At 48.6% G+C, this 14504-nt stretch overlaps 5 protein-coding genes across 5 annotated transcripts; 3 read left to right on the top strand and 2 right to left on the bottom strand.

Annotated features, from left to right (window-relative positions):
* Positions 1–116: 116 nt before the first annotated feature.
* Positions 117–2403, top strand: EV420DRAFT_1622057 (P-loop containing nucleoside triphosphate hydrolase protein; the record flags this gene model as incomplete). The annotated part of the gene is made up of 8 exons (XM_060475770.1): positions 117–120; positions 785–961; positions 1005–1108; positions 1177–1279; positions 1335–1448; positions 1502–1678; positions 1734–1814; positions 1952–2403. 8 exons carry the CDS (start codon positions 117–119, stop codon positions 2401–2403), a joined length of 1212 nt encoding a protein of 403 aa, XP_060327083.1.
* Positions 2404–3452: 1049 nt separating this feature from the next.
* EV420DRAFT_1275129 (membrane bound O-acyl transferase family-domain-containing protein) lies at positions 3453–4647 on the top strand (the record flags this gene model as incomplete). The annotated part of the gene is made up of 3 exons (XM_060467884.1): positions 3453–4117; positions 4168–4195; positions 4249–4647. 3 exons carry the CDS (start codon positions 3453–3455, stop codon positions 4645–4647), a joined length of 1092 nt encoding a protein of 363 aa, XP_060327082.1.
* Positions 4648–4826: 179 nt separating this feature from the next.
* Positions 4827–7867, bottom strand: EV420DRAFT_764713 (uncharacterized protein). The gene is made up of 5 exons (XM_060483392.1): positions 7710–7867; positions 7491–7652; positions 6508–7435; positions 5939–6451; positions 4827–5888 (listed from the first exon to the last, which is right to left on the bottom strand). The coding sequence occupies exons 1-5, from the start codon at positions 7721–7723 to the stop codon at positions 5007–5009; spliced, it is 2499 nt and encodes an 832-aa protein (XP_060327081.1). The 5' UTR covers positions 7724–7867; the 3' UTR covers positions 4827–5006.
* Positions 7868–9409: 1542 nt separating this feature from the next.
* Positions 9410–12588, top strand: EV420DRAFT_1706909 (kinase-like domain-containing protein; the record flags this gene model as incomplete). The annotated part of the gene is made up of 7 exons (XM_060479555.1): positions 9410–9628; positions 9681–9785; positions 9836–10332; positions 10384–11168; positions 11232–11502; positions 11553–11811; positions 11863–12588. Coding segments are annotated over 7 exons (2430 nt in total), but the record flags the coding sequence as incomplete, so codon positions are not given.
* On the bottom strand, positions 12452–13701 carry EV420DRAFT_1622055 (arabinosidase; the record flags this gene model as incomplete). Its single annotated transcript, XM_060475769.1, has 7 exons — positions 12452–12584; positions 12635–12808; positions 12865–13058; positions 13112–13198; positions 13256–13293; positions 13348–13367; positions 13424–13701. The coding sequence occupies 7 exons, from the start codon at positions 13699–13701 to the stop codon at positions 12452–12454; spliced, it is 924 nt and encodes a 307-aa protein (XP_060327079.1).
* Positions 13702–14504: the final 803 nt, after the last annotated feature.

Here is a 14504-nt window from a genome sequence, read left to right as displayed (position 1 = left end):
ATCATATTTACCAAGCGTGCTCGCATGAACAGCCGGTGTGACCAATGGTAGGTGGCTGTGTTGCAGTGTGACAATAATCGTTTCTGGTAAATGCCCGATATATCAGTTTGAACGCGATGGGTGTTCTTCCAAAAGACCGTGTTCTGACCCAGGTAATATTCATCGAGAGTCATTTCCGCAACGGTCATTAGCGATCCGCTTCTCGGAATGCTTGACCGGAGTTTGATTCCGGATCCGGGACTTACTGGAATCGGGAAATCAACTACGATGATTCGCACATCAGAGGACAAACAGGAAATCAAGTCCGTATGAACGGCTGAATGGCACTAGTTTGCATATCGAGAAAGAGAAAGGTCAAGAAAAAATACCGGTATCCCGGTCCGAACGACACGTGATGTTACATCATCTAAGAGTTTTCGGTAAAAATTAAAAAAGGTCTCCCTCCAACCAGGTGGCAGGTCTATTCTGCTTACACCCAGTCAGAAAGGACGTCGAACTGTGACCAGAAAGTGACCGTCAAATCTGGCACCATCTAGGTTGTAGCGTGGCGTTCACAACTCCGACTCGCGGCCAAGCTCTTCCAGTTGTCACGATAAGACGCGCTGTGAAAGCGTCGATTTCCGTAGATAAGAAACGGACTCCGGATCTTGGTGCCGAAGTTCAGCGTGTCGGTACAAATTTACGACATTTTATCTCCAACCCGATTTTCGTAAGGGGAGTCTGAAATCCAGATGGCGGCATTCTGACAGGATCCCATAGGCAATGAATTCTCTACCTGCACAAGTGCTACATCTCTCGTGTCCTGCTCTGCCAGTACCGCCATCATGGTTTCCCGGACACATGAACAGGTTTACGAAGCAGTTGCCTTCGATGTTGTCCCGTACGCACGTTGTCATCGAGGTTAGAGATGCTCGGCTTCCTCTGACCAGTATTAATCGTAAACTTCAAGGCAAGTGCAATTGTCCCGCTTGTTATTTGCGGACGCTGAAAATATGTTACGATAGATATGCTCCATGAGTGGAGAGAAAAGGCGCGAACGAGTAACCGAATGTGCCAACATGTTATTCTCCTTAACAAAGCGGACCGTGTCCCCGAGTGGGGTATCCCAGTAAGAATGTAGACTAATCTATCCGAGGAAGTTTTTGTGATATGTATTTTTTGCGCCTGTTCTGTCAGCCCTTCCTGTCGGTGATGAAAGACAAATATCCGGAACAAGATTTTCATTTCACTTCGTTGAAGGAGCCCGCTAATCTCAAGCGGATATACCGGATACTCTCCGGTGAGCTTCTACACTTGCTTGTAAGGAGCGTCTTACTTTTCTCTGTCCCTCATAGACCTAGGAAAACATCATCGATGGTTCGAAGGCATGAACGTCCTTATTGTCGGCATGCCGAACGTGGGCAAATCATCTTTACTAAACGCTCTCCGCAATACGGGGATTAAAGGGCGTACGTTAAACCTAACATCGTTTCTTGTTCTCACGAAGTCATCGTTTGATTAGGAACTCCCAAAGCCGTGCGAACGGGGGCTAATCCGGGAGTAACACTATCTCTGTCTAACAGGATAAAAATCCTTGAGAATCCTCTGGTGTACGCCTTTGACTCACCTGGAATGATGTTACCATTCCTGGGCCACGGACCAGCAGGTGCCGAGCGAGGTGCCAAGCTCGCTTTGATTGGTACGTAACCCCCGCTCTGGAAAACCGCCGAACTGAGTCCCTCATGAACTCTCAGCGGGGATCAAAGAAGGTCTATACCAAACTGAAACGCTTGCTGAATATCTCCTGTACAAACTTAATATCCTGAATTCCATCTGTAAGTTTTCATATCGGTGGTTCCTGACTATTTATTGGCCTTTCCTGACCTTCTGCTTCTTGTGTTCATCTACCAAACCTTATTCCTTTTGTTCGAATATATTCGTCGAAGCTGAAACTATTTTCATCTTATTGTAGCGCCGAACTATTTATCCGTCCTGCCATCAGGATCAAAGCCGACGGCGGATGTGTGGGAATTCCTTTCGCTGTTAGCTCAGCGGATGGGGATGCTTGCCGGACGCGGGGAATATGATTTACAGCGTGCGGCAACTTTTTTCATTGACTGGTGGCGCAACAAAGGCGGTCTCGCCGAACACTCCGGCGAAGGATCTTATGGATGGGGGTTTGATTTTCAATGGTCTGTTCCCGCAGGCGGAGAGAGAGATCTGCGGCAATTGATGCAGACGAGTCTCGCTCAGTTCGATGCGCAGGTGGAGCTGGAAGAGGAGGAAGGTAATATGATCAGTGACACGCAGAAGGAAAGAATAGTAGCGGAGGAAAGGAAAAAGCAGAAATTAAAGAAACTGATGGAGCAGGACAAAGACCAACGGTCACGGAGATTGTTCACAAAGCCACAGCGCCGTCGATAGCTCATGCTCGGTCGGTAGGTTCCGCTCAGGATGTTCTGTTTATTCAATTGTGTTCCGTCGTGTCCCAGAACTTGGATTTGCGTGTCATCTTTGACTAAAATCACGAGGGCTCTTGGTATGCATCTCAGCGCCGAGCTAGTCTTTTGATGTATCTGATCGATCTTTTTCAAGTCCAGATGCACTCTCACCACAGTCTAAGTTCGGAAAGCCAGACCACAAGAGAGAAAACCGATTATATGGTATGCTTCCAAATTTCAGTTCTCGGCAGTACAACAAGTCACCAGTCTGCGGACCAAAGCAAACTTCCTTTACTAGTGCAGTCACACCGAAGTCCGGCTGAGTTTATGTCCCTTGTCCAATCCGGGGTGGCAATTGCAGCTAACGCATCCGTCATAGCGAAGTATTTATGTCTCTCCCTTATTTCTGGCTCCTGCGGCGCAAGCTTAGGAGTCCTATGATACTCCCCTAACCGCTGATTTCGGGTAGAGCCATATTTCTCGAACGCTCTGTCTTCTTTTTGACATATTAACAGGGTCCTGTGACCTTCTTGCTTCACTTCTCGAGTCATCTTCGCTTGCTTGTAGTCTAGGTCGCACCCAAATAACATGCATACTCACATGCCTGATTCCGATACTGTGACTGTTTCCTCGGAGCCGGCTTATATTCCAGTCTCTTCTCAGTACTAAGAATCAGGATGCTTCTTGGATGTATCCGCGGCAAAAGACAGTTGACCTTACCAAGCGTTGCAGAATCTGGCCTTCGTCCGTTTGATACGGCTGACCTAGATGGAAATCTTCAAAGTTCCTGGTTCTTCTTTTCGTTATCTGTTCATGGGATATACCGAGTACATCTGTAGATAAGTAAGAAGATCCCTGTTTTTGCCACAAAAAATCGATAACGTCATGGAAATGGGGTTTCCGTCAGTTACAGTTATTGTCGTAAACACAGGGAGGGGTGACGGCAAAGGGTTTTTATGATGACATGCTTACACGATTGGTAACACAATCAAACTTGACCATAGTGATCGTGAGACTTGACCTCGATCGTTGATGGAAGGTGGCCTCGTGCCCAGTTTGATCACCTTCCTTACACTCTTTTCTGTCGCTCTTGCTATCGAACCAACAGCATACCGAACGCTTTTCTTCCTTCCTATTGCCAGCCTTGCCATATACATCGTTTTCTTCACTACCACTAGCAATGCTTTGCTCGACAGTACGATAAGCGGATGGACCATTACAGTCACCCTGTATGCATCCGATTACCTGGTCCTAACGACAGACGTGCAACAAGAATTGCATAAATGTGACCAGCAAGCGGGCCAAATATCGGATAAACCCTTTCTGGCGCGCTTGCAGTGGGCTGCAGCCCTTTGTTTCAGCCCTCGAGGAGTCGGTTGGGCCCACCAGCCTGCAGGGGCGTTACCACCGCGTACCCACCAGTCGGCGCACCAGATTTGGCTGAAAATTGGGCTATGCCTACTACTACTTGATGCCGGCTGTGCGTTGAACGGGTCAAATCCTGCATTTGCTAACAGAGAGTCGATCGCAATGTATGGGGTCAAATGGCGTTTCTTCAGCCTATTGGGCTTCGGAATGGGGACTCTTTCGGTGTTGAATATCCAGCACTTTTTTCTGCTCCTTGTGACCGGTGAGAGGGATACGCCAGCGTTATTTGGGAGACTGGAAGATGCATATACAGTTCAAAGATTTTGGGGGTAGGTTTTTCGTCCTGCATGTGCGCTTGTCCTCATTCTCTGCTATCTAGGAAGACCTGGCATCAGTGCCTACGAAAGGTTTTCTAAATATTTTTTTCTCCATTCACAGGCTAATTTTTCCTCCGCTGTAGTTTTTACTATCGCATGGGCACTTCGTAGCATATCGTGTGCTTCGTCTGAGACACGGAAGCTACGAAGCCTTTGCCGTCCAGGTTCATAGTGCCTTCCTTATATCTGGCTTGCTGCATCAACTTCAAGAGTATTCGGTTACTCGGCAATGGGCCCACGGTAGCATGCTTTTCTTCTATTCCCAAGTTGGTGCAATATCATTAGAACAAAGGGTAATCGTAGTGGGAAAAAAGTTGAACTTTCCCGCCATCTTGGGCCGGGGCGTGGGCTACTGTTGGGTATTGGGTTGGTTTACATTTATACTGCCTTTCTGGCTGGATCCCATGACGCGAACAGGCATGTTTGTGGTCAACCCAAACAAGACAGTAACGTTCTTAGTATGGAGCCTGCTGACAGGTTAAGTGCGCCTACCCTATCAGTATTCCCAGTGCAAAATCAAATATCAGATTTGGTAACATTTACAACGTGAAAAGACGATGCAGAGGGTAATCTTCACTCGTCCTCAAGTATAGTCACCCAACCAAGTAGAGCAGAAAACAAGCACCCCCGTCGCGAACCCCCAGATGTATTCTTGGTACTACACGGTTTTGAAATGTGGAGAATGCGTCTACTCCAAAATAAAAGAAAAAACTTTAAAACAGAATAAAGAGGGCGAAAGGTCCGTGAAACAAAAGAAACACTATAAATACAGCCAACGATATGATAAGAATAATAATACAAAACGGGATGAGAAAGGGGAGAGGGAAATGAGGCGGATGGGTCAAAGTGTTAATGCCGACCAAGGAACATACTGATGAAGATAATCGGTGGACGGCGCAGCAGGCAGTGGTGGGTTATCGCTTTCTTGGTCGGTATGGTCCTCCTCAGAGTCAGTACTATCGCTATCTGACGGATCACCAGCCGGGCGACAGTGTGGGTACCCCTGTGGATACCTGCGATCTTCTGGGGGCTCTCTGTCAAGATCAAACGGGGGTTCTGGCTCAAGATGGCAATTGGGCTCGTCCTGGAACTGATACGGGTTTTGCGGGGACTCGCGTTCGAGATCATATATAAGTTCGGGTGCGACGGTGTTAATAGAACTGTATCGTTCGGCCTGGGAGTCGCGCCAGTTTTTGGGAGTAGGCTTGGGAGGACTAGACGGTTGTTGGAGTAAACGGTCCGGTCGCTGTGCACGGTGGGACTCGGCCGCAGTCTCAGTAGGCTTTTTCCGGATATAGGACGTGAGCATACGCCGAAGACGGTGAGCCAGACCGTGACTCTGTCGGTCATGTTGTTGGTCCCGCCGTACGTATGATGTTTCGGTCTGTGACGGCTCGGACGGTGCATAATGCTCGTGCCACTCTGACTTCTGTTGAACGGGTGGTTGATTTGACTGTGTATGTAGCTGCTCGTATTGGAAGTGCGGATACTCGTATTGGACTTGCGGCATCTCGTACTGAGCGTGTGGCTGCTCGTAGTGGGGCCATGGATAATCGAAGTGGTAGTCGTACGGAGAATCGCAGTATGAATGCTCGAGTGGAACACTTTGGCCCGTACTGTATCCTCGCGTCTCTGGGTCATGCAAGGGAATATAGATCTCCGACCATTTCGGTTCAGGATCGAAAGACCAGGCATCCCAGTTATCGCGGACTTCCTCATGGTCCTATACACCATCAATTAGAGCTGAATAAAGGTGTTAATCAAAGTACGGACCTCCATGTGGATATCTTGATGCTCTTGGAACATTTCGCCTAAAGGTAAACTTTCTTTCCTCGGAGTGGATGGCGCCGAGGGAGAGGAAGGCGCCGAATCAATGCACGATTCTTGCTCCACGAAAAGGACGCCCTGGGGAAGTACGTTCCCTTGCGACGAGGGAAAGAATTCGTGTGCGGATATAGACCAACCTGCATCAGAGCCAGGAAATCTCCAGTTTCGAACCTCTGCCAAAGCCGCCCGCACAGCATCCTCTCGTAGAACAAATGTATCGTGCAGTGTTTTTTGGCCATGCAGCTCAGGATGAAACCACATTACAATTTTCCAGATGGCCTCGTCTTCAAGGAGCGGATAGGTATCCCGGAAAAACTGAACAAACGCCGGCACTTCAGAGACGTCAGGGACCGAGGGAAGTTTATCCTTCAACTTCATGAATTGGAAATCACTGGCAAAGTACTGTTGACATTCTTGTTCTTGCTCGACCGCGGATTCAGGCCAACCCTCAGGCGAGGCCTTGCAGAAACAAAAGATGAGAACAGGGAATTGATTAAAACGAAGACAAGACATACACCCAATCCAGGGGAGTTGTCCTCGTACGACCGGGCGGAATCCGTCATGGGTGTGTCGTTAGCGGCCAATTGGTGGACCTGTTGTTGGTTCTGCGATCGCAGTAGTTCCAGCATCGCCAGAAATTGTGCTACCACTTGTGCAGCTAGTGCCTGAACGTCTGACAATTGAACCGAGAGCAACTTCTGAATTTCCCATAACTCTGGATATTGTTCCAACATAGAATACACGAGTTGCGGGACTAGTTGATCAGCATGCCGGATATCCATAGATCTTCGGGCAAACTCGGGGTTGCTGGTGACCGCCTGAATGACTGCTTCAGCCAGATGGCGCTGCAGCTCTCCAAGAGATAGCTCCGAACCCGAAGGTTGTAGAGAAGGGGGCTGCGGGGAAGACTGGAAAGTAGACGGAGAATGTGGCATGATTGTTGCATGCCATGGAGACGGCGACACAAACTGCACATGTTCGGAGGAAGATTCATTGAACGATCTGTTCGGGGGCGGATGAGAAGGCTCCATCTCAGTGTCGAAAAGAGTCTGTTGGGTGGCATCGTGGACAACGACAGGGGGACTGGGCTGAGTTGGGGGTGAGTAGTCATTGGACTGAGAGACTGGCACAGAAGCTGCCTGGGGTGTCGGCTGAGAAATTGGGATATCGTTGCTTCGAACAGTGGAAGTATGGGACGGAGGCTTCCGCTGTGTATCTTGTAGCGGGAATGATGGGTTGAGAGTCGAATCTTCAGGGATGTATAAGGGAACGAACTCCAAATCTTCATCTTCCTCTTCATTCTCTTCAAGGAGTTGCGCGTCCAATATGGATAGGACCGTAGATAAATCATATGGTGACTCTTCAGAGGGACTATGTGATGTATCCTTCGTCGTTTCTTCAGGCTCCCCGAATATTAGAGAATCTGGTGCTCGACCGCGACGACTAGGGTAGGTATGATCAGCGAAAACATAAAACGGGAGGAACTATAAGCACGCACTTCGAAGGGCGTGGAGGATCCTGTGAAGTAAAGGGAATGACACTTCGAATAAGTAGCTCAATTTCCGCGTCATCGGCGGTCTCTCCTTGCTTTGTAGAGCGTGTCTCCTCGGTGGCAGCGTCGAAATTATAGTAGTCTTGGTTGACAGTTCGAGGGACGCGTCTAAAATCAATACATCATGAGCACGTTATAATATCGACAGAGTTTTGTTGGACTCACGTATATTGCGACATTGGCGAGACAGCGACGGATGTGTAACTTGGACCTCTGAGTCCGAGATGTTGGCGTGCTCTGCAACGACGCAGAGAGCAGAAATTTTCAGGTAGGGAGGGATGTGACAGAGCAGTGTTGGTCAAAGGCAAGGTGCATTATTATATATATCTTGGCGGTCAAAGTGAAATATTTGCAAGCCAGTACAATAGCGTCGGAGGTTGAATTCCATATTTGGCCAGGTGATAGCGACACCACTTCAAGTGGCAACTGAGCAAAGTATCTCACAAGCAAAAAAAGCGTGCTACGTCGTTAGTAGACGCTCGAACGACAAAGTTCATGATTCTGCTCGACCGTCAGCCGACTTCCTCCTCGTACAGGCCATAATGCAGCTGAGGGCTGTAGACAGCCTCCGAGTGGCACCTTTACTTTGGACAAAGTCAGATACACGCGGAGAGGACCGAAGTAAGATTCTGGACAAAACGGGCGGATGGACAAAGGAAGTCTCAAGCAAGTGTCATCCCGAATTGGACGGCCAAAGTCAAGATCAGGGTCAACACTGCTTCGTCCATGTGTGCCAGGCTCTTCAACTTTAGGCTTTGAAGCTGTGGTGGTGTGAGAAACTCGTAGCGCAAAGGCTGCCGGCGTGACATCCACTAGGCCGTTGTCTTTGAATGATGGTAATTACCCTTCCCATGAGATGTAGTTTTTGAATTCACGCAAGCTATGACCTGCGTCGCGTGAACCTGAATTGTTATGCTGAGAGGGCCTGGCACGGGAGAGTAGGCTGTTACACAACGGTGGCGGAGAAAAGAAAGTTCAAAAGTCGTATATTACGTAACTGACAAGATGCAGAACATCGATTCATGCCAGTAGGCGGGGATATTATGCATCTGCGTACGACCGTCAATCAAGAAGGAGAGAATAGCCATTAATATTATTATCATGGGTAGGACAGTCCGTTCCTTTTGACTATTTCCCTCACAAAAATGCAGTCCGACTCTTCATCAACTCTTCATAGACGAAAATATTAATATTACACGCGAAGCGAACTGCCGCATACCGTTATTTACTGGTAGTTGCATACTCGAAACCATTTTTTTTTACCACTAGTAGTATTGGTCAAAGGCGCCTTCTAGGTATGCCTGCACAGTGCAGTCAGGAATTGCCCGAATACGAGGAGTGACTCTCGAGACTAAAATATCATACATGAGCGGCTAACCAATGTCATTATCACGCATGACTGTTCAGAATGTCTTTACATGCGATTTATCAGGTGCAACTATTTCAAGACAAAACAAGTCCGTTCTAACTTCTAGTACATAATTGGTGGCGTCGCAAAAGAATCCCGCAGCCTACACGAGGCTATCGGACTTCTGACATTTGAAGGGATAAAGACAGTCGAAGCACACACACGACACTTGTCAAGCTTTGTTAAGGTAGACAAGCGAGGCTATAGGTCCTGGTCAAAGCCTCTGTCGGACCTCGGCGCCGATTACCTGACGCTTACGTTAAAAGTCACGATCATGTGATGCTGTTGAACTTAGACCAAGTCACGTGTTTGCCACGAGGCTATCGCGCGGATTTCAACTTGCAGTGGCCTGTCTTTTTCCTCGTCCCATCATCTGGCGTTAGGCCTTCCTCAAGATTCAAGATTCATGTCAGCTCACGTCTATCCTATGCAGGCATACAACAGGATGCCAGCGCCACCCCTCGCAGGACCGTCCAAGCGCTATCCTCTCAACGTCGTCAACAACTACGTTACAAGGCCACCAGCTTCGCCACCGAAACCCGCTGAGAAACAAAAACAGCCAGCGTCACCTCCTTTGCCTCGCCAGAACAGTAAAACTGCACCGCCGTCACCGCCGAAGGTCATTTCCGACAGCAAGAACAATAGGGTATACCACCGATTGGACTTTTTGGGAGAGGTGAGGTGGCAATTTTCGTGGTCTTCCTGCTAATGCATCTGGTGTATGATAGGGAGGGTTCGCTCGGGTATACGAAGTAAGAGATGTTCGAGGATCTAAATGGGCATGTAAGGTGGTTACCAAGAGCTCTCTCAAGACCAAGAAGGCAAAAACCAAGGTTGGGAGTCCCGTCCATCCGGCTACCAGTCACTGAGTGAATTTGCATAGTTATACGCCGAAATCAAGATCCACAGATCCCTCGAACATCCGAACATTGTCGGTTTTATGGACTGCTTTGAAGATGACGAAAACGTTTACATGACCCTCGAACTCTGCCTCGGTGGGTCCCTCATGGATCTCCTACGCAGACGTAGACGCTTCACCGAGCCCGAAACTCGGTTCTTTATGGTCCAAATCCTCGGTGCCTGCCATTATATGCACACCCATCAGGTCATCCACCGTGACCTCAAACTTGGCAACATATTCCTGGACGCCAATATGAACATCAAAGTGGGAGACTTCGGTCTTGCCGCCCTCATCGAGAACGAAGGTGAACGTAAGAAGACAATATGTGGAACACCGAACTATATTGCACCAGAAGTCCTGTTCGATACGGCGAATGGTCATAGCTTCGAAGTCGACACATGGTCTACAGGCGTCATCCTGTACACCCTTGTGGTGGGACGCCCCCCTTTCCAGACAAAGGAAGTGAAAGGAATTTACAAGTGCGTTCATCGATGATCATCTCTGCCCCGTTGCTGACGACCCACGCCTAGCCGCATCAAAGAGAATGACTATGACTTCCCTCCAGAACGTCCAGTATCATCCGAGGCCAAGGAGCTCATCACGAGTATCCTCGCATCTGACCCACAGCTCCGCCCGACTGTCCATGAAATCGTCGCTCACCCCTTCTTGAGCGAAGGTACTTTTCCGCCTTATATCCCCATCTCTGCGAACGAGAGCATCCCCACCTTCCAACATATCAATCGTGTGTCAAGCGAAGCCAACTATAGACGTATCAAGCGCAAGGCTCTTTTGGACGAGGATCAGGTGACATCCATCGCTCTTCCTAAGTCGCAGGTCTCTGCAGCGACGTCTGGAGCAATGAAAAGCGTTACTTCGAGCATCGCTCAGCAGGAGAAAGAGTTCCAGAAAGCTGTCCAGCCTGGCTCCCCCATCTCTGCCTTGTTGAGTTCTGCAAGGCAGCCGCTCTTAATGAGCACAACTACCGGCAATGGTGGGGGAAGCAAGGAATCTCCGTTGATGAGAAAGCTGCAAGCGGCCTCAAAACAGGCCTCACCTCTTGGACCCCCCAAAGGACGAGGTGCCGTTGGTCGTGCGGCTGGCAGAGGTTTGCAGGGCATTAGGGAGGAAGATGGTGAGCAACAACAAAGAGACAAGGCACGGAGGAAGGAGGTGGAGGCTATGAAAGCCCGGATCGTCGCTCAGATGGCTGAGCCCAAGGAGGAAGATACCGAGGACGAGAGAGAGAACATGCCACCTGTCAAGAACGAGGCGCGGAAGCGCAAGGATGTGGACGTCAGAGATGACAGACTACAACGTAAGTTTTGCTGCATCTCGTATGTTTATTTCGCTAGCTTAACTCGTGTAGGAGACGGAGAAGCAAGACTGACTGGGCAGGAGCTAAAAAATAGGCTCACCGGCTTTGATGGTGCTGCGCATGTGCTCTCGCTTGCGTTTGATGCAAAGGAGCGGGGGAAATTATTCCGTGACCCTAGAGAAGATCCACAGCTTCCTCTTCCCGAGGAACGTGTGTTCATCGTTTCCTGGGTGGATTACTGTAACAAATATGGCATGGGCTATGCTCTGACCGATGGTAGCGTTGGCGTTCATTTCAACGACACAACAAGCCTTATCCTGAGTGCTGATAAACGGTAAACCTATTCTATCGCATGGAGATATGGACTGATCGGTTCCTTGGTAGGCACTTTGACTACCTGGCGGCAAGGAAACAGGGGGTCATGTTCGTGAAGAAGTCGTACACGGTAGATGAATACCCAGATGACTTGAAGAACAAGGTATATCTGCTGAAGCACTTCGAGCGGTATATCATGGATCGTCTATATGGAGAATATGAGTACACGTTTGAGGACGTAGACAGGACGAAGGGCATGGACTGGGTGCAGAAGTACCTAAGGATGAAGCATGTCATCGTCTTCAAGATGAGTCACGATGTATTACAAGTCAGTTTCCCCGCAAATCACCCATTATTGTCACTGATGTCTGTTCGGGAGCAGTTCAACTTTTACGACCATTCGAAGATCATCCTATCTTCGCATGGACTATTGGTGACGCATATCGATAAGCACTATAAGATGACACGCTGGACGTTGAGCGAGATTATGGCTACGGCATTGAAGGCGGAGGCTGGCAATATCGATGAGGCGCAGGCGAAGTTCAACGGGAAGCTCGTCGACAAGCTGAGGTATTGCCGGGAAGTGCTGGTCAACATCAAGACGGCAAGTGGTGTGGAGGGAGTGAAGGAGACCCAAGTGACGAAGAGGGCATCCAAGGCATCTTTGCGGTGAGGGGTAACGTGTGCCTATGACGATGCTAGGTCGTCGAAGTTGACTCAGAATGGAAGTTGTACTTCTGTTCCTTTACTATTTCGACACATAGGCGTACGCATACCTTCCGGACAACAACCGTCTACATTTTTCTCATGATAACGCCTCAGATGCATTTGTCCATATAGTAGCACGCACGGTATATTTATGGTGAAGGCCTGGAGTAGTTCAGGCCTTCCCGAGTCTTGTATATACATCGAACACATAACAAATGAATGACCTTCGCAGAACTGGTATCTAGACTCTTCTGGACTACTTACTGCTTTAACACCGTGCCATGCCTTACAAACCCGTTCAGACCACCAGGAAGAATTTGATAGGAAGACCAGTTGTAGAGGTCAGTGGAATCCGAGTAGATGTATTTGCCAGAATCGTAGCCATCGGCATATCTGCTTCATTTTAAGGTTACCGTACAAAATACAGATGACTAGGTGCTCACAAGCGATGGGTACCATTTGGAAGAATGGAGACACACCCGCCTTCGGCGTGCCCCCATCCTGCAAAGTCTCCGGTCTGGACAAAGGTATACGGGCCCGTGAGGGACGAGGCAACGGCGTGTTCAATGTTTTTTTTTCCATTTGTCTCTGCTTTGGCGAATAGATGATATTGACCACTGCAAGAGCAAGTCCTCAGATCAGAGTTTTTGGGCGGCAGAAAGGGCAAGGCTACTTGAATAAAACGGGGAAGCTGTCAATGTATCCCAAACCCGAGTTGGATATACCGGTCATAACGACGGGGCCGCTCCATGACGTGAGGGTGTCGTCGTTGGCAGTAAATAGGTAGGGTAAGAAAGGACCATAGCTGCCGGTTGAGAGAGAGACGACGATATTCAGTTTTCCGGTATTGGTGTCTTTGAAGAATTCCTTGGGAGGCTGAGGTTAGCACTCACGACATGATCTGTTTTGTGGTGTCATACCGGTGCCCATGTGTTGTCCGGAGTAATTAATGAGGAAGAGGTGGGGATCGTGGCGACAAGTGTCCAGGTAAGGAGGTCAGAACTGCTCTACGGCACAATGAGGAAGTGAGCTATGTTACGGACCCACATATGACGAATACCAACCGCGATAGCAAAGTTGGTTCCAGTCCAATCAGTCGTATCTCGATAGAGTTAGGTATCAGGGTATAAAGTTTGTGCTTGAAGAATCAGCTCACAGGCAATGTAGTATTTTCCGCTAGAAGATAGGTGATCAATTTACTGGGATACCTCAGCAAGGGCACCGGTACTTACTCTGTGTGAAGAATAACGCTCGGATCACGAATGAGACCGGTAGCCGGGGTATAAGCTGGTCCTTTCAAAAGATTGAAATTGGTGCCATCGTCTGAAGTGTATACGTAGAGATTGGACTCGGATACGCTGGTGAAAGCGGTAAACACATAAGCAGAGCTAACAGCTCGTTTGAATGCCTCTGGAGAGAGTGCAGGCCCAATGAGCTCTACCGGGGACGATGCCACAAAACCCAAGAGCGCCAATCCGAGTAAAGGGAGGAGGATTCCCATCGTAATCATGGTTCGCATCTTCTGCTGCTGGCATCTTGTTTAATAGTGCCTCCGGGCCGTCTTCGATGTTAAGAAGAATTTTTCTTTTTTTCCTTCTACTTGGCACTACTGTGCTTGTCCGGACCGTTATTATTTTTCGGGGTGCATGCGCATGGCGGCATCCAGGTGCTCCTAGTCGCACCTTTTATTACTCATTTTGAACCACCACTGATCCGCGAATGCAGCGAAGGAATTCGCAATGGTATCAGCTGGTTTCTTTTCGGAGCAGTCGGGTAAACAGATCTATTTTAATTTAGCTCGCATTCACGTTCATTAATTTCGGGGCCATAGAGAAAACAGTTCTTGTTGCCGGAACAGCTAGTAATCCCTGAAAACAAGGAAACGCAGGTATATCAGCATTTTTGAATTCGGCCACTGATCAAGAAAGCTAAACCGACTGATGAAAAAAACTAGACCGAATCGATGGCATGATGACAAAAGACAACAACCGGTACAAATGAATTGCGTGCAGTTGGAAAACTCCCAACGTTCTCTATGTAGTCAAGTGGTCCGGAGTCAACACGTAAAAAGAACAAAGTGAATTGTTAATAGTCGTTTCGGTTGAAAGCGAAGCACCGGAGGAGATAGCAAGGCAGGAGGATGTATCCTAAAAACCTGAAGAAATTATAGAGTTCGGCGTTGGGCAGGTTTTGTTCAACTTGAAGCAAGTATGCCGACCATAAGCAAGGTTGCTTCGGCATGTTGCCTAATAAAAATAATCTGTCAGCAAACGCAACTGTGGACCGGCGGACCAGAGGATTGGCGACCGTCGT

This window comes from Desarmillaria tabescens, assembly GCF_030435595.1.
Source record: "Desarmillaria tabescens strain CCBAS 213 chromosome Unknown EV420scaffold_37, whole genome shotgun sequence".
NCBI lineage: Eukaryota > Fungi > Basidiomycota > Agaricomycetes > Agaricales > Physalacriaceae > Desarmillaria > Desarmillaria tabescens.
This window is presented reverse-complemented; position numbering and strand designations above follow the sequence as displayed.